This window comes from Myripristis murdjan, chromosome 23 (assembly GCF_902150065.1).
Source record: "Myripristis murdjan chromosome 23, fMyrMur1.1, whole genome shotgun sequence".
NCBI classification, from domain to species: Eukaryota; Metazoa; Chordata; class Actinopteri; order Holocentriformes; family Holocentridae; genus Myripristis; species Myripristis murdjan.
Window position 1 is genome coordinate 22,656,556 of NC_044002.1, and position 24,921 is coordinate 22,681,476.

A 24,921-nucleotide genomic window follows, 5' to 3' on the forward strand; every position below is an offset into this window, starting at 1 on the left:
CTTAATCTTCCCTAGATTAATGATAAAAAGATTTTATATTATACTATGTCTAATTATGTGGATATACTTGTGAGTAATAATAAAAGTGCGCTTGTTGTGTATCACACAACAAGCGTGAACTCTGGGGGACCTTTATGGCAGTAGGAAACATCTGTCACCAAAGGAATCAATGGGTCTTGGCTAGAAATTACCTTTCACAATAAAAGCTCTGTCAGCAAATATGACAAGAGGAATCCCCTTTAATTTGTCAGCTAGCACAGTTACTGTTTGGAAAAAGGAGCTCAGTCACTTTTACTGCCAGGACATTTGAAATGAGACACTTTGGACTTTTACTGCAGGAGATTTTTACTGCACTACTTCTACTTCTACTGCAGTCAGATACCAGCAGAGGAACAGTACTTCTACTTCTACTGCAGTCACATACCAGCAGAGGAACAGTACTTCTACTTCTACTGCAGTCAGATACCAGCAGAGGAACAGTACTTCTACTTCTACTGCAGTCACATACCAGCAAGAGGAACAGTACTTCTACTTGTACTTCTCTTCTTCTCCTTCCACCACTGCCAGCTCATTGAATACTGTCTGTTTTCCTAAATTACTGTGCTTATTTTCTTTCATCTTTCTTGTTTTATGTTTAACTATAAGCCATATTGCCTGAGTGTACACTCTTTGTCTGTTAATGATAGGATTTGTGTATTCCTACATGTATTATGAGTGTGTGTTCTTGTGTCCTGGGAGTGTATTATGACTGAGTTATTCATTATAATTGTTTAATAGATGAGTATTGATGGGATACACTGCTGTCGATGTCCTGTCCTTGTGGAAATTATTTCCAGTAATATGCTTCCTGGAGAATGACAATTCTCCCTCACATTTTCCTGCTACTTTTATTTTGTATACATTATTCAATGATGTTTTTTTCATTTGTGTAAATAAACAAACCACACCCAAAATGCGCACATTCCTGTAATGATATTAAAAAGGTTCATTTGGCCTACAAATGTATGTTAACCACAGCTTTTTCTTTTTAAAAGGCCTGTAAGGTAAATTGTTTGTACCTGACAAGTTTCGGCTACCTTGCCTCTGCAGCCTTCATCAGAGGTGTCACGTGATGTTGAAGACTGTCAACTGGGATGAAGGAGCCTACCAACTTTCCCACACCTGGGACACAGTCCTGCAGGGCCACCCCCGGCCGTTCAACAGATCACCAGACGGCAGAGGGCACCCCGCCCCTGGACACCGCCATCCCATCACTTCAGGTGGAATGGCAAAACCCATATAACACATCACAGAAGACGTCACACCAACATCACGTGACACCTCTGATGAAGGCTGCAGAGGCAAGGTAGCCGAAACTTGTCAGGTACAAACAATTGACCTTACAGGCCTTTTAAAAAGGAAAAGCTGTGGTTAATTCCTGTAATGACAAGGCTGTATCGCTCCTGTCAGTGATGGGAGGATATTGTTTCTTTTCCTCTTTTGCTGCTTATCACTGAGGGTAGTAAAACAATTAAGTGCATGCGCTGCCTGTAGTGTTTCCTCTTTCAGCCACAGATACAGCTCACTGTCTGACACGACTGAATGACACTGAACTGGCTCAACGTGTTCAATCAAGCTGTAGGCTATCCTACGGCTTGTAACACATTGCACAATCATCTGTGAATCGAGGGCGGTCCTTGACAAAAAAAAAAAAAACGTCCTGTTTACTGGAAATGGGATTGAGCGTGGTTGGGTTGCGTCAGTGATTGGACTCTAAAGGAAAACCTCAAACAGTCACTGCACTTGGAGCTTTGCTTGACCGGAGATGGAAGCTGGCGGACCGAGGACAGACATGGCCACTGTCCCGGAGATTCTCTTGGCCACTTTGGAAGATCTGCAGGAGAGTGAGCTGAGGACTTTCAAGTGGTACCTTTGCAGTGATGTTCTCCAGGACCATCGTAAAATCCCCAGATGTCAGATTGAAGGGGCCGATAGGATGGATGTTGTGGATCTTTTAGTTGAGACGTACGGCTCTGATAGTGCTATTGCCGTCACACTGGATATACTACCACGGATGAAACTCAACGAGCAGGCCAAAACACTGAAAGAGAAGTCTCGTGAAGGTAGTGAAAGTACATAAATAACTAAATAACAAGCTGAAGTAGCCTACATACATAAGATTAGAGAACTTGGTTTGTAAGACAAAATTGTTTGGTAGTGTAACACCTCTCCTCTTTCTCCTTTTCTTTATTAGTTCCAAGTACTCAAGTGGGCAAAGGTAAGCAAACAAAAAAAAAAAAAGAAAGAAAGAAAGTAAAGAAAACAAACAAAGATAGTGACACACACACACACACACACAACACACAATCATTGTCAAACTCCCACATGCCGTGTTCAAACACTTTATTCCTCAAAGAAAACACAGATTTGACATGCTTTCGTGAGTCATTCAATGTTCAGTTGTTTAGCTCATTTCAGTCACCTTAAGGTCAAATTAGGAAACAAATTAGGAAGGATGCAATTCACTGGCATGACTGATATGTTTATTATATTATTACTAATTGTATTTGAATGTGTTTATTTATGTATTTAATTATTTTAGGCAGATATGACCTGATTTTAGAGAACAATTCACCTGTTTCACATATGACAGCTGGTAAAGCACACTTCTGAACTGATTTTGAAATGTAATGTGGATTATGCTCTACTTTTGCACCAATATGACTATAGCAGGTACCTCGTTTTATTGAGCTTTCCCACCTCACATCACTACATTAGTGTGGTAAACAATGTTTTTTTTTTTTTTTTTTTTTTAACTGGACAAACAATGTAATTGAAAGTACTTTAAACACACTTACTGTATTAAAAATCATTTTTGAATATTGGCCATAGTATATGCTAATGCAAATATTACTCCTCTTTTTCTTAAGCCTTACCTTTCAGTGCATTGCATTTCAATCAGCAGATGATCAAAATGAATGACTGACATATTAATCATTCATTTAGTCTCTCTAACACAAATGGAAAGTCTAGACTCAGACCAAAATAACAGCAAAGACATTGTATTATCCATGTTATCCTTATACTGCACAAATATATGGCCAGTATGCTCTTTTCTGGGTTTAATTCATGTGTCTGGAGATGTGAAAGTCTGTGCATTTCTGCAGCAGCCTGGTGCTGATAGTATGTGATTATTTTTACAGTATCCACACTGGAAAATATGTGTGTAATTACTCATTGCTTCAAAAAAGCGCACTACTTCCTCAAACAACATAGAATGACATACTGGTTCTACTGCCTTCAGATGGGTGTAGAAAAGTAATTAACCACAAAAAAAGGCTGTCATGCCTTGTGCAGGCAGCTGTGGAGGACAGACACTGGTAAGAGTCAGCCAGTACAGGCTCAAAATTAAAATATTATTTTTGATATTTTTAACATTTCTACTGTCTTGAGAATTTATATCTCTGTGAAACAAGCAAGCATAACATTCAAGACAGTGGTCATAAGAGTTTGGAGACGTGTACAACCTTCAAATAATGCCAGGAAAATAACAGCGCACGTCCCTTTCCTGCTTCTGATTGCCAAAAGTGATAGCGGTATTTCCTAGGGCCAGAGTAGTGGTGGTGGGGATGGTTGGGGGGTATATATACCCCAAAAGCGCCTATCAAGATTAGTAATACTGCCTCTTTTTAGGTGGCATATTTGTTGCATGTGTTATGGTTTCAGAATGATGGAGACAGTTCAAGATCAATTGGATACAAAATATGATGTTTCTAGGGGGATCATTTTTTTCTTGGTCAACTATCATACTTTTTCTCAAATGACGTGCAGATTTTTTGGGCATTCTATCATTTCAAATGGCTAGAAAAATAGTGCATATAGCTGCCGTTGATAGGAAAAAAAAAAAAAAAATACCCGGGGGGGAACATGCCCCTGACACTTCCTAGGTTTGGGCTAAGCCCCAAATCTTTACAGTGTCTGTTTCCGCCCCTGTTTAACACAACACTGGTGCCAAAATTGCACTCCACCTGCTGCTGGCGAGCCCAAACTGGAAGAAACAGCCCACAGCTGATTTAATGCCAAGAGAAAATTGCAAGGAGTACTGGAGTATCCAGGTTTTGACAAAGTGTCTACTTTTTTGTTGATACTAGTGTACCTCTCCCTCATTATATTAATTGAATAATGATACTACTACTATTACTACTACTACTACTACTACTACTACTAATAATAATAATAGTAATGATAATAAGTTACAGGTAACCAGCCAAGAGGGCGAGTTTGAGGGCAAAAGAGCAGGGGCTCAGGCCCCCTTTTGGGTCTTTCTATGCATGTGTCTGATTGGCATAAATGTTTTTCATTCTTATGATAGGAAATAATCTGCCTGCAGTCCAGGAAAACCTCAAGTCCTTTCTGAAGGAGAAGTACCAAAACATTTATGAGGGAAGCACTGATGAAGGGGATACCATCTATCTTAACAAAATCTACACTGAGCTGCACCTGATCGAAGGAGCCCGGGGAGGCGTAAGCGAGGAGCACGAGGTCAGGCAGCTGAGGTCAACACATACATCCACAGAGGAATCCTCCATTAAACCTGTGGACATTTTCAAACCCTGGCCTGGCCAAGAGAAGCATGTCAGAACCATACTTACCCAGGGTATAGCCGGGGTGGGGAAAACGATTTGTGTACAGAAGTATGTTCTGAGCTGGGCAGAAGGAGAAGAAAATCAGGACATCAGCCTCCTGTTCCCACTTCCTTTCCGAGAACTAAATCCCAACATGGATGGGAAGGACTACAGTCTGATGGATCTGCTCCATCAGTTCTTTCCGGAGATAAAACAGATCAAGACACTGGGAACTGAAAGCAAAATCCTGTTCATCTTTGATGGCCTGGACGAGTGTCTCCTCCCTCTCAACTTTAAACACAACAAGGTTTTGAGAGATGAAGCTGAGCCGGCCTCATTAGATGTGCTCATCACAAACCTCATCGCAGGAGATCTGCTCGGCAACGCTCTGGTCTGGATCACCTCCCGACCTGCGGCAGCCAGTCGCATCCCGCGGAAGCACATCCACCAGTGGACAGAGATCCGAGGGTTCTCCAATCAACAGAAGGAAGAATACTTCAAGAGACGTTTGTGTGACGAGAACCTTGCCGACACGGTCATCAACCATGTGAAGTCATCAAGGAGCCTATACATCATGTGTCATATACCCGTTTTCTGCTGGATCACAGTCACTGTGATGAAGAAGATGATGCAGGACAACATGACTGGAGTCATGCCCAACACCCTGACTGAGATATACGCATATCTCCTTATCTGCCAGACGGACAGGATGAGGAAAGGGGACTATCCTATGGAGAGTAACAATGTTGTTTTGAAACTGGCAAAGTTGGCCTTCCGTCAGCTGGAGAAAGGCAAACTCATCTTCTATCAAGCTGACCTGGAAGAGTGTGGCATGGACGTGAAGGAAGCAATTACCTACTCAGGAGTGTGCACAGAGATCTTTGCGATGGAGGGGAGGGGGAGACGAAAGGTTTTCAGCTTTGTACATTTGACCATCCAGGAGTTTCTAGCAGCCGTCTATGCCCATCACTCCTACATACACGAAAGGGAAAACTTTCTTCTTGGATACCTGAAAAGGTTTCAAATGAAATGGCTCCCCAAGTCGCTCTTCAACTTCCACAAGACTGCCATCGATAAAGCCTTGCAGAGCCAGGATGGCCACTGGGATCTGTTCCTTCGCTTCCTCCTGGGACTGTCGCGGAGGTCTAATCAGGAGCTCTTGAGTGCAGTGCTGGATATGGACACAGGCGGAGAAGAAGAAACTGAGAAAACCATCCAGTTTATCAAGGAGAGGATCAAAGAGGAACCGGAGACCAAGATCAACCTCTTCCACTGTCTGAGTGAACTGAAGGAGGAGTCTTTGGTGCAGGAGATCCAGAGCTTTGTGAGCTCTGGGAGGCTTTCAGCCAAAAAACTGTCACCAGTCCAGTGGTCAGCACTCACCTTTGAACTGATGACGTCAGAGGCCACGCAGGAGGAGTTTGACCTGAAGAAGTACATAAGATCAGAGGAGGGGGTAGTGAAGCTGCAGGCTGTCATTACCTCCTCCACACGTGCTCTGTGAGTTTGATCATATCTTGATATATCTATATCATAAGGACTAGATTTTGGCATAAGCTGACATTTTGGCGTAGAGGAAAGGTAATGAGGTCACCATAATAAACAGGGTGCATAACTTGGGTGTCTCAGATGTACTAATCGAACTATTACATTTTGAAATATCAGATTTGACATATTGGCCAAAGGGTGGTCCTACAGCCACAGTCATAGCAACGCCAAAAGTGATGTGATTGATTTGATATTAGGTGAGTGCTCACCACCACCTCTTTCAAGGTAATCTGATCAATATATGTTGAGATATTGTATAGGGAACAGGGAGCATGGATGTGCTCACCAAATTTCATCAGCAATCTGCCCTGCAGATTTTGAAACATCTTACCTCCGAGTAAAGTGTTGGGTAGCAGACGGACTGACATGGTCATTCAAAAATAAATACATAAAAATGTATTTAAAAGTTTATTGATTAAAATGGTCCTTTGCTCAGGAACAGATTTTTTTTCTTTATATCTTCCAGGTTAAATCAGTGCAACCTGACAGAGAAATGCTGTGAAGTTTTGGCCTCGGCACTCAGCTCGGCCTCCTCTCACCTGAAAGAGCTCGACCTGAGTGACAACAACCTGAAGGATTCAGGAGTGAAGCTTCTGTCTGCAGGATTAGGAAGTCCACACTGTACACTGGAAATTCTCAGGTCAGTAATAATTGTATTACACTTCCCTTTTTTGCGCCAGTACAACACAGCATACTTCCCTGCAAAGGCAAACTGCAACAACTACTTTTTGTTAGTGAGAGGTAATTACTTGGGGTCATATTTTATATAAACAAAAATGATGCCCAATAATGCAATTAAATGATATATAATCAACGTTCTATTTGGCAGGGCAGACTAGTTATAAATGTAGTTAGATTTTTTTCCTCTTTTCTTTTATTTACTAATGTAAAAATTACAGCCTGTCTGATACTGGATTTTTGAGGCTGACATACTAGAGAAAAGAAGCAGATGACATATCAGCCTTTTTTTTTTTTTTTTTTTTTTTTTAATATTAACATACAAATCCTTCAAATTTCTGTATTGAAGAGCTGTGTTACCCCAAATTTTAGTTTCAGTGAAAACAGAAGATAACTATACATTTTGAATAGTAAACTGAACTTCAAAGTAAATTAGCCACAGCATCTAACACAAAGTAAAACATGATATATGCCAAGAAAAAAAGAGGATCCAAGGCACTCTTCAGAAGTCGTGGCTTGTGGTCAGTAGAAAAAAAGAGACTTTAAGCCCTCCATGGGAAACTCCAATGTGTTTTAACAACCACCAGGCTGTCTGGCCAAAGAACTGAACAAATAACATTACACACAAAACGGCATGTTAACAGATGTTACAGATTAGTTTTAACCTTTGGACTTCATATCGTGCTTCTTTGTGATTACATATCATGTACTGACTGTGTGGTGAACACCGCTCTCGAGCTGTAACCCACTGATTGATAGATTTGAAAAGTACACCCACCTAATATATACTACCTGTTTACACGCAGCCGCCCTTTTGTATGATGTCATTTGTTCAGTTCTGCATCCCATGGAGGTTGTAAAGTTTCCTATGCCAGACAATACTGATACACCTATTCTTAGCCCATATTGTACAGTTCTATTGACACATGTATTGGTAAGGCTCTAAACAAAACCATCTAGAAATGTGCCAGACCCATAATAAAAACATATATATAATTCCATCTAATTCTAAATAAGATTCCAGATTCATATTTTTCTTACCTTTGTATCTCAGGTTAAATAACTGTAAACTGGAGGGAGCCTGCTGTGAGGCGCTGGCTGGGGCTCTCAGCTCAGGCTGCAGCCGGCTCAGAGAGCTGGACCTGAGCAATAATGACTTCACAGAGTCAGGAGTGAAGGCTCTGTGTGTGGGACTGCGCAGCCAATATTGTAAACTGGAGACAGTCAGGTTATTTCTTGCTGATGTACTCTCTATTTCATTGCATAATCCCAATATACACCATACCGGCCTGCCTGACAGGCTATCAGCTGGGTCCAGACTTGATTTTAATCATATTCCATTCTGTTGTTTTGATGAATAATGTATTTTTCATGCAGGTTGAACCAGTGCAAGCTGAACTGGAATTGCTGTGAAGACTTGGCCTCAGTTTTCAGCTCAAAGTTTTCTCACCTGAAACAATTAGACCTGAGTAACAACAGCCTGCAGGACCCTGGTGTGAAGCTCCTGTCTGCTGGACTGACCAGTCCAAACTGCACACTGCAAATATTAAGGTAGATCGAATACAGGATTTACTAAAGATTATCCAAGATGACTATGCTCATTCTGGCTTTTTATACCAGCATTAATGGTCAGATAAGGAGATACACCAGATTCATATCACTTCCCTGGTTATCTTCTTCTTTATTTATACCACGCATGGTATAAATAAACTTTCATTGTCTTCAAATACTGCAAATCTTTAGCAAAAATGTCTGTTATTTCTTTAAAAAAAAAAGTGTTTGCAGTGTATTTTAAATAGAAGTATCTGTCTGTACACTGTTTGTAATGCAGTTGCAATGATCAGCAGCACCACTGATGTCTAAATGATGTAGGAATAGTCTTTGTGATGTTTTTGTGAGGAAAACATTGCTGCCTAGGGGATGAAATCAGGAAATTTGGGTGACTCCATGGTGTTAATTCCCTGTAGCGCCACTGCCAGGCCCACCGGAGCATCTGCGTTAGAAATTAAGCATTTGTCTGTTTGCCCTTCTCCTGTCAGGCTCAGTTGGTGCAGCCTCACAGAGAAAAGCTGTGATCATATCGCCTTGGCTCTCAGCTCTGAGTCCTCCAGCCTCAGAGACATCGACCTGAGTGGAAACGACCTGCAGGATCCTGGGCTGAAGCTGCTCGCCGCCGGACTGGGAAATCCACACTGTAAACTGAAGATACTAAGGTCAGGCACAACAAATGAAACTGTGGCCCATGTGCATGCAGTGACAGTAATAATCTGTTGTTAGCATAAGACATCAGTTTGATACTGAAATTCATAGTCCATACATTTTCATCAAAATGCATTTTCACTCTGATTTCTGATTGGTATAATTCAGTAGTGTTTAAACCTGTAGCTTTTACATTTCGTGTCCTAAACACTTTATGCTTGGTAGCTCTTTCCCTGGAAAATTCCTCTGCTGCACAGGGAGTGATGCTTTTTTACTTGGAAAAAAACAGGGAAGAAGAACTGTCCAGCATGAGCAGTGAAGCATGATAAAACACCAAAGCAAAAGACTGACTGACTAAGTTAAAGAAATGTTTTAAAAAATTGCATATTACTACTTTAGAGTTTTCGATTGTTTTTATGGATTTGCTGAATGTAAACATATCCCGCAAACTAGGACAACAATTATATAACCCTTTTGTTTGACGTTTTCCTTTTGCTGGAGGCACAAGGCAGTAAGTTTTTGATTATATGCATTTAACTGAACTGGAAAGGTTTAGGAGTTATTCTTCTCATCAAAACAGATCATTTTGAATTCTGGAGAAGAGGAGTGAGGAACTTTAAATTTGGTCAAATGGCACATCAAATGCTTGTTAACTTATAATCCATTTCAACAACCTGCAGGTTAAAAGAGTGCAAGCTCAAGAAATGCTGCGAGACTTTGGCCTCAGTTCTCCGCTGCGGCGCCTCGCACCTGAAAGAGCTCAATCTGAGCGGAAACGACCTGCAGGATTCACAAGTGAAGCTGCTCTCTGAGGGACTGCGGAGCCCAAACTGTAGACTGGAGATACTGAGGTAAGTTTGATTTACATTTTAGGCAGTTAGATGGTGCTTTTATCTTGAGCAGCTCACAGTGAGTGCAAAGGTAAAGTAGGCTTTGATTTCTTAATCACCAGTATTACACGCACTTAAAGGTGAAGAATGCAAAGGTCAGAGTCATATCGCTGAAATGGAATCAGAATATTCCTGTGACAGAGAAATGTCTAGAAAAGAGACACAACAAACCATATTTAAAATTGAAGGAATTCTCTACATGCCAGAAAAAGGAGGATGTTGTGTGTTGAGCTGAAATGTGAACGCTGTCCATGCAGGCTGTCGTTCTGCGGTGTCACAGAGGTTGGCTGCACTTATTTGGCCTTAGCGCTGAGATCCAACCCATCCCACCTGAGACAGCTGGACCTCAGCTACAACTACCTGCAGGACTCCGGAGTGAAGCTCATCTCCTCTCACCTGGACGATCCACTCTGCAAACTCGAAAATCTCAGGTACACCAATGAAAAAACTATCCATCATCAAGTTTTCTGTTGAATTATAAAATATTTCCAAGGAGTCCTGGTGGCTCAGCTGGCCAAAGTGCACATCATGAATCAGTGACACTTTCAGTTTGAATCTGTCCTGGGACCCTTTCCTCTTGTCAACTGTCAATAGAAGCAAAAACATCAGATTTAAAAAAATGAAAATCAAATCAAGAACGTGGGAGAATAGAATTTGTTCATTTTGGCCTGTGGGTGGCACTAGAGGAAAGGTCACAGTGTCATCAAAATCAAGAGGAATCAAGAGGAAAGTATGAATGCACTCATCTATCAGCTATCATGGCAGTCCACCGATTAGATAACATCATCAAATATTTTGGTGTAAGGTGGTGCTACAGAAAAGGTCATGAGAGCCCCAAAATTAACACAGTTCATTCTGTGGGGAGCATAAATGTCTTCATTATATATTGTGGTAATCTGTCCAAAAGATTGTGAGAAATCAAAGTGAACATTTTGGCCTCAGGGTTGCACTAGAGCAGGGTTGGGCAACATTTTGGTTCAAGGGCTGAATTCAGAATTGAAGACCAGGTGAGGGGCAACATTGCAACTTTTGAATTTTTTGTAAGTCAAGTTTCTATACCAGTGCAAAACACACTCAGTTATATCATGATACTACGGGTGTTGCTGTCCTCCCTCTCAATTTATTCAAGTCTAGTCATAGTTTTGAAGTGGAAATCCTCTGTATGGCACATAAATGTTCATCAGCGCAATTTTAATCACCAACACAGCACATACCATACCATGTCAAGCTCAACCCAACTCACACTCTGACACTGCCATCTGTAGGGCTGTTGACGCACAGCACCTTTGTGAAAGAAAAAAATGTTTTCCTAGACAAACATAAATTTGACAAGGGGTTGACAAAGGGCCTTATTTTGCCCATGTGTGCGCTGCAGGAAAGATGTAATTACGTACAAACTATGTCACAATTAAGTGCAACAAAGTGATGCCCAATGTGTAAGAACAGATCTCACAATGATTTCATTACAAAACCAACTGCAAATGAGTCTTATGTTACATTTCTTAATATAATGAGTCTCACATTTCCTATTATTTTTATGAGAACGTTCTTATTTACATTTCCACTTTATCTGCAGTGTGGACCATAATGCAAGGTGCTACTTGAAATCAACACTGAAAACATGTGAGTAATGTCTTTTTCCTGGTTTTATCTTCTTGTTTTATGTTGGGCTATTATTTGTTTCTATGTCTTTTTTTGCAAAGCACTTAAAAGTTTCAAGTAACTTCAAAAGCATGTTTTCTGCCATCCAGTGAAACTTTGAATTTAGTTTTGTTTTGATACATTGTATATGTGTGCATGTAAGTGAATGACAGTAGATACTGATATGTTTTTCACTTCCTCAGCTATTTCACGTGTGATTTTTCCTGATATTTGTAACAGTGTTTCCAACAAGATGGCCAACGGATGCCAGAATATGCCAATCTATTTGTAGAATGACAGTCTGGATTGTGTAATCTTAGGTTACCTGGTATCTGATCTCAATAAAAAAAAAAAAAAGAGCAATAGAGTCAGGATGATCTGTGATCTCAAAAAGGGCGTCAATAAAATGTGCATCATGGGATTTTGATGAGTGTATGCCTAGCACTAGTGAGTCAAAGGTGATTGGACTTTCTGAGTAATTTGGATTGGATTTTGACATTATGGTCTAGCATTTTAAATACATACCTGATTAGTCGACCACAGTGCCACCAACAGGCCAACAGGCCTCTCAGCTTCATGCTCAGTATGACACTGATACGCCAAAACGTCCTCAAGCTCCAAGCAGCAATGTCCCAGACACTACTGGCTCAATATTGACGTCTGACCTGAAAATAAGACTGAAAGGCCCACCAGCACACTTTATTTGCTGCTTTTTTTGTCGAACCTGTGGTTATTGATCAATTTTACACTGATATTCAGTTTCCACAAAATAAAACTGACTGACCCACTGCAACAAAAAAGTCCCCCAATAGTCCTCAAGCTCTCATTCTTTTTTTTATTTAACCTTTATTTATGCACGTGATCTTGTTGAGGCACATTCTCATTCTGAAGAGAGACCTGTCCTGATATATCAGACATCACACATACAAATCAATCAATCAATCAATCAATCAATCAATCAATCAATCAATCAATCAATCACACTCAGGGTGACTTGCACCAATCATGTTGAAATGTCTTCAGGAGTATGCAAATGGTCCAATTTCCTGGTATATAAAAACTCTACCTTTGTGTCCTCCATAGATGCAGGTGAGCTGACACTGGATGGCAACACGGCTGCCAAGAGTCTCCTCCTGTGTGAAGGAGGAAAGCGGGTATCCTGGGTCAGGGAGCTGCAACAGTACCCGGACCATCCCGAGAGGTTCGACAGCGTTCCCCAGGTGCTGTGTCACCAGGGCCTCACCCAGTGCCACTACTGGGAGGTGGAATGGTGTGGGCGCTGGGTGGATATTGCCGTGGCAACAAGGGGGATCCGTCGACAAGGGAGCTACCACCTCTGTGGGTTCGGCAGCACCGACCAGTCCTGGAGCCTGTGCTGCTCCGAGGATCACTACAGCGCCCAGCACAACCACCAGTCCGTTGACGTGCCAGCACCCTCCTCTGGGTCCCACCGAGTCGGGGTGTTTCTGGACTGGCTGGGTGGCACCCTGTCCTTCTACAGCGTCTCCTCTGGCACCCTTAACCACCTTCACACCTTCAGCAGCATGTTCACTGAGCCTCTCTTCCCAGGATTCAGGATGGCCGAGGACAACTGCTCTGTTGCAATTTGTACAATGGAGGACGTGCAGGATGGCGGGACTTTTAGCCCTGCTGGCCCAAGGCACATCAAACACGAGAGACGTTCAGGGGACCTTTGCAAGATTCCCATAAGGCTCCGAAATTTAAAAATACCAGGGAATTTGTTTCCTGGTATTTTTAATTAAAGACATTCATGAAACATAAAAAAAAACATTCCCTAAAAATCCTTGCAGGGTCATTACAGAAAGTTAATTCTGGAGCATTCAAGGGACTATGGGGATTGTACACAATGGTTCCTGTGACATGTGGATGTAGCATTCCCTCACAATGAGTGTGGGGAGCATTTGTAATGTTCCTGAGACATCCTTGTCAGGTACTTGCAGAGCACTACTTTAAGAACATTCAGGGAAATTAAAGGGACAATTCCCCTTATACCAACTCTGGCAAATCTTAATCTTAGATAGATAGGGAGAGAAAGAAAGAAAGGGTGGCAGAGATGAATAATTTTTTTTAGTTAATTTTTTTTGTCTCAAGTGTGTAATTGAAAACTGTGAACATTGTAGTTTTTTATCCAGAAGCTTAGTAACTCCAAGATGAAATCCAAGATAATTTCTTAATGGTACCATGACTCAGCTCATGAAATTCATTACTAAAGATACAATAACCAAAAACACACTAAAGTTATGGGGTGTGGTAATCACTGTGATCAGTGCATCAGCCGATGGATGAGAGGTTGGGTGATGGAGGGAAGGTGTTGTAGAGTGTGAAACCTAAAAAATAACACAGTCAAAGCCAACCAAACGTTAACATGGTGCTGTAAGAATGGAGAGAGGGTCACAGACTGAGACAGCCAGGACTTAAACACCCCTGGGAGGTTGGCCAGGTGCTCCCAGTTGTATTGATGGACTCTGCAAGGCAAGGAAACGCAAGACAAGACAGGGGAAAACACACAACCACACACACAGCAGGCCCTGCTGAAGCAAGAGGGCCGTCACAATGGACAGGAGTGGAGAACAGTAGATCAATTTCTCTTGCACACTGGTCAAGTGACTCTAAACGAATGTCCTGAGAACAGAAATACTTGAAAATGTCATGCTTCTCTGCAATTTAGAGTCTCTCAAGCCCAGAATACTGCATAAACATGACTTAAGTTGCCACTAGCTTCCTTGTTTTTGTTGTTGAAAAATTTTGAGCAACTATGCAGACAGGGGTGCCTATAGGACACAACATGCAAGGTATAGTGCACCTAAGTGCAGATATTGAGCAGTACTGAAATTCATAGGCTTTCCATTTGAGAATTTTCTTGGTAAACTGAAAAAAGACCACAGGGCCTTTTAACCACTTATTACAAGTCATCCACAGGCTTTGTTAGATGGATAATATGAGCTGTCTCTCAGGTTGTCCTTCAGATTCAACGGTGCTTTGATATCCACATAAAGGGCGACCTGTGTAACCTGTATTACTGAGTCCAGTAATTTCAAGAGTTGTTGGATGATGTTCTTGTTGTGAAAACATCTGGTAGAGGTAGCTGTACGTATGTAGAGCACAAAATCATTCAGGTGCAGAGCATAGTCCTCGGGCCAAGGAAGAAAATGCCTAGCATAGAATACAAGAAATGGCTGCACTGTTTCGCTAAACCTCTGTCCTCGACTGTCCTCGACTCCACAGCACAACTGCACCGATCAGCCCTTTGACAGATGTGTAAGGCTGCCTTTTACAATAAATTTATGGTTTCACATGGTATTTAATCTTATGAACTCCAGCTTAATTTTGGGAGATTTTCCACTAGCTTTAATTTTCTGGGAATAGATAAAGCTGTGTTTACTGACCTTGGTCCACACATCTGATCAACTCTAAGCCTTATAAATACAACTGCACAAGGGAAACAACAAAGATTTATGAGGGAAACCCTGATGAGGAAGATACCATCCATCTGATTGCAATGTAGATCGAGCTGCACCTTGTTAAAGGAGCCTGGGAAGCCGTAAGCAAGGAGCACGAGGTCAGACAGCTGAGGTCAACACATACATCCACAGAGGAATCCTCCATTAAACCCGTAGACATTTTCAAACCCCGGCCTGACCAAGAGAAGCATGTCAGAACCATACTTACCCAGGGTATAGCTGGAGTGGGGAAAACTATCTGTGCTCAGCAGTATGTTCTGAGCTGGGCAGAAGGAGAAGAAGATCAGGACGCCAGCTTCCCGTTCCTACTTCCTTTCTGTGAACTAAATCCCAGCGTGGGCTACAGTTTGATGGATCGGCTCCATTGGCTCTTTCCTGATTGAAAACAAAGCAAAGATGCTGGGACCTGAAAGCCAAGTCCTGTTAATCTTTGACGGCTTCAGAGTCTCCTCCCTCCTGCATTTAGTTTTTATACAGTGTATTCTTGCACCTGGGAGTGAATAAAAATACCATAAACAAATACAAAAATGAATAAAAGTTTGAATAAATGCAGTTTTTTATTGTCTTTGACACATCTTCATGTATTTCATTTGTTTTTGGCCCAACAAGATGTTGGAATATTATTTGCCCAGCAGATAACAGGATAGAGGTCTACATAGAAACAAACTGGGTTGCTCACGGTACTTTCTTGCCTCAAAAGAAGCCTGGAAGGCAGCGCTGCCTTACAGTCGACACCGAGGGCAAAAACCACAGAGAGAGAAGTGCATTGGGTAATCTTGAACTTGTGTTACCCTTGACCTTGTGCTCTGTGTGTGTGTGTGTATGTGTGTGTGTGTGTGTGTGTGTGTGTGTGTGTGTGTGTGTGTGTGTGTGTGTGTGTGTGTGTGAAGAACTGACTTATTATGATGATGCTTAATTATTTTTTTTCCTTAAAGGGGAAATTTTGTGTCACTGAGTGCATGTTGTCAATTTGTGCTCTTTGTTGCCCAAGAACCTTCATCAACTTGTGAATCTGTATTTGGCAATCTAATATTTTATTTTAGATCATGTGTTTGAAAAAAAAAAGGGCATGAACTTTGCTTTTGTGACAAACAAGGGAAAAGGAGAGGGTGTCTCAGTAAAATGAATAGATTAGTTTGTGTCACTGGACAAAATAATTGCTATACATCCTTGTTTTTTCCTGCATTGAGTTCTGTTCTGTGCCAACCACGCATCAAGACATCAAGACACTTTTGCTTTTAGCTCTGACATGTTCCACTGGACTTTTGGTATCAGACATGACTAACTAACTAACTATAGAGGAGATGATATGAAAGAAATGATAATTGTATTATCACTTTGTGTCAAGAGCAGAGGTCAACACAGGGTGATTTATTATATACATCATTTTGTTATAGATGGAGTTATTCTCTCACTTAAAGGAGGAGACCAGCGTGTTGATCTGTACAGTCACACCGTGCAGTTTGATGTCTCCGTCCTCTCTGTGCGAAATATCAAATTCTTTCCTGTAGACTTTGCAAAACACTTTCTTTGGCTCTCGTGAGGCAGCAGTGATCCACCGGTATTTCGCTGCCCACTCCTCCTGGTACCTTCATGTTTTTGCTTTTAATCCCAAGACACCGGGCTCCATATCAGTGATGGATGGTTTAATTTCCTTCAGTTAATGTTTTACTTCAACATCATAGCTATGTGTTGTTGTTGTTGTTTATCATTTCGCAGAACTACTGTACACGGCTAAAAAAACAAAAACAAACAAACAAACAAAAAAAAAAAACTACAACAGCCATAATTCACATAAGACACAACAGTGCCTGTCTGAGAAGATCAGTATTTAATGTTTTATTAGGCTATAACTAAGCAAAATTTGGGTTTAGTCTAATTTTTGGGACAAACAGGATACAAATGGGGATTCGGGACGATTGCTCATAATTTGCGACAGTCCCGAATTTTCTGGGGTGTCTGGTCACCTGAGGTTGAGGTCTGTGCAGAAAATGTCAGTGAGGGTTAACACCTTGTTCCAAATAATGATATCTGATCACAATCCTGAGAGTTGACCGAGTTTTGACACAGAAGAACCATAAACAACTGTTTGTCTTGAGGAAACATCTGTCAATAAAAGAGAAGTTAGGGGTTACTTCCTTAAATTTCTGGATTACTTGCTGATCAATATCAGCATGCCAGAGATGGATCTGTTGATATCTGTGATGAGATCCTGTGTGGGGAGGAATGGGTAATATTGAAAGAAGAACAAACTTAAGATCTGAACTTTTGATTAAGTGATTTTATTACACAATAAACTGCCTTGTCTTAAGCCCTAGCCCGCCGCTGGACGATGTGGTGGTCTACGCGGTGTTCTGTGGAGCAACCAATCAGGCTTCTCTATGTGGCGGACTGATGGACGAGTCTGGGTTTGGGGAATGCCAGGAGAACGTTCCCTGCCTGAGCGCATTGTGCCAACTGTGCAGTTTGCTGGAGGAGGGATAACGCTGTGGGCTGGTGTTTCTGGGCTCGGCCTCGGACCCTCAGCTCCACTGAAGGGAAATCTTAAAGCTTCAGCTCACCGAGACATTTTGGACAATTCTCTGCTTCTAGCTTTGTGGGACCAGTTTGGGGAAGACCCTTCTCTGTCCCAGCATGACTGAGCCCCAGTGCACAGAGCAGCTCCATAAAGGCGTGGCCGGCTGAGTTTGGTGTGGAAGAAGTTGACTGGCCCGCACAGAGCCCCGACCTCAACCCCATCCAACACCTTTGGGATGAACTGGAACGGAGATTGTGAGCCGGGCCCTCTGGTCCAACATCAGAGTCTGAGTTCACAAATGCTCTTCTGGATGAACGGGCAGAAACTCCCACAGACACTCCAACATCTGGTAGAAAGCCTCCCAGAAGAGTGGAAGCTGTTCTGGCTGCAAACCCATATTAATGCCTCTGGATTTAGAATGGAATGTCAGAAAAGTGTGCAAGTGCACCAATACTTATGTCCATATAGTGCATGTAGATACATATGTGTGTGTGAGTGTACATGTGTGTGTGTGACCTATATATGGGAATGCATTATATGACACAGTTTTGCACTATTTTCCAGTGTCTTACCATCATGTTTTTGTTGCATAGCCCATGATATTCAAGTCCTGTTCTCTGTGAGTCTGTGGTGGAATGTTGTTTGTCTTGAAGGGAAGTAGTAAAGAGAGAAAGAGGAATGTGGGGCGGACACACACACAGTTGCACACACATCATCACAGTGGAGTAACCTGGAAATGACTCAGTTAAGAAAACTAAGGGATTTTGGGAAGTGATGGCAGTCTTTCCAGCAGAGTACACAGCGTGTGACTTTGGAGGAGTGTCCTGGCTTTTTACAGGGAATTTCAAAGATGCCTGGACATTCCTCTTGCTGTTCAGACTTGATTTCTGGGTTTGGTGTGTATTCAGTTGGCACTTAGGGTTAGGGTTAGGGTTTTTTTTTTTTTTTTTTTTTTTTTTTTTTACTGTACACATGACAGGGGCGTAGTCGCTCTGCCCATGAGAAATATCAGCTCAAGTTCCTAGTTTGGACTTTGACCTTGCACAACGGCAAGCTCTGCAGCAGCAACAAAAGGTCCTCACCAAACGACCAGGTACGTGCGAGGGAATGTGGTTTTACAAGATATCTGATCTCCCGTTCATACCAAAGACAGGCCACTGTTTGTAATGCCCTTACTTTACTGTTTGCGTAGAAAATGAAGAGTGTGATTGAGTTTTGCGGACTGGTCCTCACTTGTCTCCTGAGCCTCTCAGAGCCGACTCAGACTCAGGTAAGAACACAGTAAAGGCACATCAAAATAACACAACACTCCTTTCCTTCCCTACTCCTCTACGTGATCTGAAATGCTCTTGTCTGAATGTGTGGGAAACAATCTTCCCTTCCTGTATGTCTGTCCTTGCTCTGTATTTGTTTTTGTAATTTACACGTGCGAAAGCATATGAAGATTTCCTCTTGTGCCAGCAGCTTTGTCATGTAGATCGGTTTTCACTTAAGAACTGTTCTTCTTGTATTTCCAACACCAGCAGAAAGCAGTTTCTCCTCAAGGTACTGTTCCTTCTATTTTGTCTTACAGATAATGTGTGAAAAATATGAGTAGAAATGTCAATCCTGACTATCATGCGCCTTGTTGTTTTTGCTCTATGTGTGTGTGTGTGTGTGTGTGTGTGTGTGTGTGTGTGTTTGTTGCAGGGACAGACTGCACACAGATTAAGGCTCTCACACCAAATGCAACCAGCGGGGTTTATCTCATCCAGCCTGCGGGACTGAAAGCTCGTTTCAGGGTATCAAAATACAATTTATCTGATGGAAGTGACGCTCTCATTTATGATACAACACAAAGTCCGGCAGCAGTCCCAAGTTATTATTCAGTTAATTCAGAAAAAGTGACATCAGGGAAAAAGCGTTAAACTCACCCTCATGTTACTGGAATAAAAATCTTAAATCGGTAAATGTAAAAAGCAGCCAAACTCAATCAAATCAGAGTTAGTTAAAAAAAAAAAAAAAAAAAGGAAATACAGAGAGTGTCTTTATGTCCCTTATGACTGGTCAGTTTTGTGATGCGATGCTTATAGACAGCCAACGAAATATGCATTCAATTGTGCGATTAAAAATACTGTCTTTGGGGGGGGGGGGGAAAGAAATGGTACAAGAGCACAGTAACACTGCTAACTTTTTTTCAATGGATTTGCACTGACATACACCTAAAATATAAATACACCTAAAATATGCTACACTATAATATATTTCCAGATATCTTTAATTCTGTCTACTAACATTTGCACACAGTCACGGCAACGAATTACCAACCACCAAATATTAATTTAAAGGGATTTGGAGAAAGACAAACAACATTTTTTCCAAAAAAAAAAAAAAAAAAATGATGTCACAATACTAACTGGATCTGTAATGTATTCATTTGTGCAGTCCTCTAGGGGAGTCCAAGCTTCCTGTTTACAAAGTGCTATGAAACTGCCTGTCAGTCCGTTTTTGTTTGTTTGTTTATTTGTTTGTTTGTTTGTTTGTTTGTTTGGACATCATGCTGTGCTCCCTGGGTCGACCTGCTCAGGTTTACTGTGAGATGCTGCCGGACGGAGGCTGGACGGTGTTTCAGAGGCGAACGGGAGGTGCAGTTTCCTTCAGCCGGAAATGGGCGGCGTATGAAAATGGCTTTGGAAACGTGGCGAGTGAGTAAAAACACATCCTGGCGATCTTTACCTCAGCCTGGAGTTTTATCTTCTTTTATTTTTTATTGTTTCATTTTTCAGTTTTCCCCCTGAGGGATTGCAACCTTAATGTGGTCAGGGGGTTCGCATGCCTCAGTGACCCTAAGAGCTACACCAGCAGGAGGGACACCCAAGTTGGACAGGTCTTATAGGGTAGAGGCCTGACAAAGTGCAATCCAATTCCATGAGAAAATCCAATTCCATTCTTCTTTTTTAGCCTAAGGAAGCCCTCCTGTGGCTCCTGTCAGGCACTGAAAAACTGAGAGCGCAGTACCGAGGCAGTAGCTTTGTCGCCATGTAACTTTCACTAAAAATCAGATCAGCTGTGCTGCGCTTTTCAGGAGGTAAAATTAAAATTTCTCTTTTAGGTTTACCCTCTAAGCAACAAAGTACCAATTCAGCCCTAAATTCCATTGGTACCCCTTGAAAAGCAGAGGTTATTTTAAGATTACTTTTCCACTCTCCTAAACTGATCTCTGAATCTCTCCCCCTCAATTTCAACTTCAATTTAGATGTCACCATATTAAGCATTGGAACCATGCTAACTGGTCTGAACAATGTGCTAGGAGCTGAGCTTTCCCTAATGGGGCCAGGCTGAGGTTGGTTTTGATCACTCAGGATTTTGCCCCCACTGGTTTCTTTTTTGGTCAAGCCCTGCTCGCAGCACCAGTTCTAACACCCTCGTTCAGGCGTCGACCACCAATGGAAAGAAGCGAAAATCTGCAGTGCCAGCAGCTGCAGATTCCTGGAGGGCCGTGTGTGCTTTGGAGATGGCCGATTGGAGCAGCTGTTGGTTAACCCCCCGAGACTCCAGACAGGAGGTGATAGCAATCAGCTAAGCAAAGCAGAGCCAGCAACCTGGGTGCTCCCGGGTGACCACTCAGCTTCGCTAGGGCTCGGGCATGAAACCAAGCTGCTCATCACTGACCTTTTTGTCCAGCTAAGACTGTCTGCTCCCTCATCTTGGGCCTCCCTTTTTTTAGACATATTTATTGATAGTGGTAATAAATAAATCTGAGATTTTAACAATCTGTCTTTGCCTTCTTTCCACTGGTGGTCAAAGCCTGAACGAGGGTGTTACATGTGCATAGTGACTGCCAGAATCGACCTGAAAACTGTGTAAGTGGGTTTTAAGAAGTAAGAGAATGAAGATCAGTAAATCCTTTCTATGTGATGTATCTCTCTCTCTCTCTCTCTCTCTCTCTCTCTCTCTCTCTCTCTCTCTCTCTCTCTCTCAGGTGACCACTGGCTCGGTCTGAAGAAGGTTTTCTGTCTCACAAAGAAGAAGAACAAGAACTGGATCATGAGAGTCGACCTGTGGGACTTTGAGGGCGGCTCCGTTCATGCGCAGTACAACGACTTCAGACTGGGCAGCAAGACAGAGGAGTTCAAGCTGAATGTTGGAGGATACAGCGGAGATGCAGGTTGAAAAGATTTTGCTGCCCCCTCTCTCTCTTTGTTCGTTTTGGGTCAGGACTCACAGATGTCTGTTTTTGCTTTTTTGGGTTTTTGAATAAGCAATAAATTTTATGTCTCACCATACATCATTAATTAAATTGGCAAGTACAAACTTATCATCAAAGGTTATGACACTTTATCAGAGCGTACGTAGAGCTGAGGACACTTAAGATTTGAGAATACAGGACTGAGGACTGAATATGAACATTATTATTCCTCTTATTTTTCATTTATTCCCTTTTTCAGTTTGCAAGTGGTCTTGGTAAAACTGATTTTCTCTTTGGATATTGTTAACAATGAGTTTAGGGTGTTCTCCAGTTGAAAATGCACATTAATATTTTTTTTTTTCCACAAGCCTGCAGGACTTATTTTTCTTTTTTATCCACTTGCATAGTTTGCACTCATTTACTTTGCTCTGCAGAAAAGCGTTCCCTCTAATCTGGAAATACTCCCGTATAACAAGAAACTGCCAAGGTGCGAGTGTGCCTGGCTTTTAAAGGGAACGGGAGTGTGCACTTTGATTGCTTTACTGCACATTTTGCCCAAACACACACCCACGATTCATCTAAAGACTAAGTGCAACCTTTTTTTAAATGTATGTCTGGTGCAACAACCCTTTTTTCCGCTGTTAAAAGAGTAAAAGTGGACTTAGATGCGCCCTAAATGCACTGTGCACTGTGTAATTAAAATAGAGCCCTGAAAGCTTCAGCTCTGTTTGCTCTGGAAGAACTGAGCCCTCTTCCTGTTTTGTGCCGTAAAGCAGAACTGCAGATTTCCTGACTAATCCCAGCTTCTTAATGCGATTTTGGACACTGAGGCATGCTAAAATTGTTCTTAAATGACATAAAGGAAAAAAAAAAACAGCTCTTCATTTTAAAATCTTGTAGTACAGTCATTTTATGACTCAAGGTCAAACAAATTGCAACAGAAACAAACTCAACTGATTTTGTATCCTCGACATGTCCTGAGTGAGGGGAAAAAAGCCCCGAAGAATCCCACTGGGGGAAAGTTTCAAAAAAGACCAAAATATGGCCCATTCAAACGCCTATTAACTTTTTTTCTCATGTGAATAGGGTAAAAATTTTAACCTTTAGGTATCACCATGAAAATTGCTGAGTTGATTGCTTACATATAGACAAATAAAAAATGTATTGCAAGTTTGTTGAAATTGTTTATTGACATGAGCAAATGATGCATATTTTAATTATGTACACACTAATTTGCATAAATGCTACAACAGATACCTTGGGTATAGCCAGGTGAAAATCTCATAATCAATCCTGTTGACATATAACAGTCAAATACTAAACATTAAGGTCTGAATGGAACCCATTTAGGCTGCCAATGAACATTAAGGAAGAAGGAACTTCAAACCAGTCTTTAGTGATTACCATTGTAGAGATGAGGTTTGGAGTTGGGTCCGTGAGGCTGTTTCTGGGGGAAAAGTCTCTAGTGTCTCTAGACTCTAGTGGTGCAGCCACAGTACAGCATTAGCGTACAGCACTTGTTCGACCAAGTGCTACCCACAGCAAAATGACTGTTTGATCAAAAATGCTATATTGTGGCGCTCCCTGATCTCAGCAGCAGTCACCTCCTGAAGAAAGGAGCATGTCATAACTGCTCCACTAAGGTGGTAGCAATCTTGAAAAATGTCAGCCATTTTGAAATTTCTAAGTGGTTACTTGTCAAGTGACCCATGGAGACAGCTCATCCCAATTTTCATGCTAGTATCATAAGAAGACCACTTTATATGCCCTCTGTAGTGAAACTGTGGAGATTATGCAAATTAGCTCATGTTACTAAACAATTTCAAAAAACTTGCAATACATTTTTTATTTGTCTATATGTAAGTAATCAACTCAGCAATTTTCATGGTGATACCTAAAGGTTAAAATTTTTACCCTATTCACATGAGAAAAAAAGTTAATACGTGTTTGAATGGGCTATATTTTGGTCTTTTTTGAAACTTTCCCCCAGTGGGATTCTTCGGGGCTTTTTTCCCCTCACTCAGGACATGTCGAGGATACAAAATCAGTTGAGTTTGCTTCTGTTGCAATTTGTTTGATGTTGACCTCTTATTTGGCTTAAAATTACTGGACTATTGAAACTGACTTTCGGCTTACAACTGTCCAGGTGATGCAATCCGTGGTGCATACCCAGGCATCGACCAGAACGGCTACGGCTTCAGCACCATCGACCGCGACAACGACGGCTGCTCGCCCTGTATCTTCGGTGACATTGCTGAGAATGACTGCGCCTTTAGCGAGGGAGGCGGCTGGTGGTTCAGTCGCTGTGGCTCTGCCAATCTGAATGGCGACTGGCACCCTGCTGGAGACAACATCGGCTGGGCATCGGGTGTGCACTGGCTCACCTGGAAGGGTCCTGCCCCATATTCTGCCAAGGCCAGCCGGATGATGATCAAATCTGTGTGAGAGCCCTCGTTCAATTCACGCCGCTCTCATTCAGGCTTCAGAGAGTGTGCATGTTTTGAAGACGGAATGATCTATATTTTTCAAATGTTGGCCTTTATTAGTTTCAACAAAATAATCAATTCAGCAGCAAATTGACTTGCCTATACCAATAAGTTGCTTAAACAAAAGAAAGAACAGAAAACATTTTAGCTGCAGGCAAAACTGTGCTTTTTGTTTGGTTTTGTTTTATTTTCCCTCCCCTTATTTTGTGCTATGTACTGTGTTACTTTTAGGCAGTTTTGCTTGGTCACAGAAAACAGTATTAGCGATAAGTGTTACCAAATAATAACAGCTACTTATGAAGTAAGATTCACTTGTGCTACACAGTTTGTAAAGGCTTTGCAGTGCTATCTCATGACCAAAATCACAAAGAATATTTCAGCATGAAACACTGAATATGAAGTCTTTTTTCATTACATTGTTTTCTCAGCTAAAAAAAAAATGCATGTGTGCAATTTTATTTAAAATATAAGGAAGTGAAATATAAAAGTGTTACAGATATCCAGTACACAGTAACCTAACATTTTTCGCTCACTTTTCTTTTGAATGTTCAATCAATAAAAACAAACATTTATCACCAAAGTTGACATGTGAGTCAGTTATTTGTTTTCCATTGTCATATATTATTCACTTACTCATTCATTCAACCTTCATTTATTCACAGTCATTGAGGTTAAGGCCTCATTTACAATGATGTCAATAGTACTTA

At 41.6% G+C, this 24,921-nt stretch overlaps 2 protein-coding genes across 3 annotated transcripts; both read left to right on the forward strand.

Moving 5' to 3' along the window:
• Positions 1–1,748: 1,748 nt before the first annotated feature.
• Positions 1,749–15,493, forward strand: LOC115355319 (NACHT, LRR and PYD domains-containing protein 12-like). Its single transcript, XM_030046076.1, has 11 exons — positions 1,749–2,102; positions 2,234–2,257; positions 4,352–6,104; positions 6,619–6,792; positions 7,885–8,058; positions 8,208–8,381; positions 8,870–9,043; positions 9,710–9,880; positions 10,177–10,350; positions 11,496–11,542; positions 12,644–15,493. The coding sequence occupies exons 1-11, from the start codon at positions 1,805–1,807 to the stop codon at positions 13,321–13,323; spliced, it is 3,843 nt and encodes a 1,280-aa protein (XP_029901936.1). The 5' UTR covers positions 1,749–1,804; the 3' UTR covers positions 13,324–15,493.
• A 3,142-nt stretch (positions 15,494–18,635) lies between these two features.
• LOC115355320 (angiopoietin-related protein 5-like) lies at positions 18,636–24,782 on the forward strand. 2 transcript variants are annotated; one of them, XM_030046077.1, is made up of 7 exons: positions 18,636–18,653; positions 18,753–18,830; positions 19,084–19,105; positions 19,250–19,341; positions 20,127–20,244; positions 21,522–21,707; positions 23,875–24,782. In XM_030046077.1, the coding sequence occupies exons 2-7, from the start codon at positions 18,756–18,758 to the stop codon at positions 24,171–24,173; spliced, it is 792 nt and encodes a 263-aa protein (XP_029901937.1). In that variant the 5' UTR covers positions 18,636–18,653; positions 18,753–18,755; the 3' UTR covers positions 24,174–24,782. The 2 variants fall into 2 exon arrangements, with proteins under 2 accessions (XP_029901937.1, XP_029901938.1); XM_030046078.1 differs by lacking the exon at positions 18,636–18,653 and having other exon boundaries at positions 18,729–18,830; positions 19,087–19,105.
• The last annotated feature ends 139 nt before the right edge of the window (positions 24,783–24,921 follow it).

What these genes read in the sequence shown, in the direction of transcription:
- LOC115355319 (XM_030046076.1), top strand. Translation starts at nt 1,805, where the DNA reads ATGGAAGCTGGCGGACCGAGGACAGACATGGCCACTGTCCCGGAGATT. An exon ending in TGTAGACTGGAGATACTGAG is followed by an intron (nt 9,881 to 10,176) that starts GTAAGTTTGATT and finishes CTGTCCATGCAG; the next exon opens with GCTGTCGTTCTGCGGTGTCA. An exon ending in TGCAAACTCGAAAATCTCAG is followed by an intron (nt 10,351 to 11,495) that starts GTACACCAATGA and finishes CTTTATCTGCAG; the next exon opens with TGTGGACCATAATGCAAGGT.
- LOC115355320 (XM_030046077.1), top strand. Translation starts at nt 18,756, where the DNA reads ATGAAGAGTGTGATTGAGTTTTGCGGACTGGTCCTCACTTGTCTCCTG. An exon ending in GAAAGCAGTTTCTCCTCAAG is followed by an intron (nt 19,106 to 19,249) that starts GTACTGTTCCTT and finishes TGTTTGTTGCAG; the next exon opens with GGACAGACTGCACACAGATT. An exon ending in AGGATACAGCGGAGATGCAG is followed by an intron (nt 21,708 to 23,874) that starts GTTGAAAAGATT and finishes ACAACTGTCCAG; the next exon opens with GTGATGCAATCCGTGGTGCA.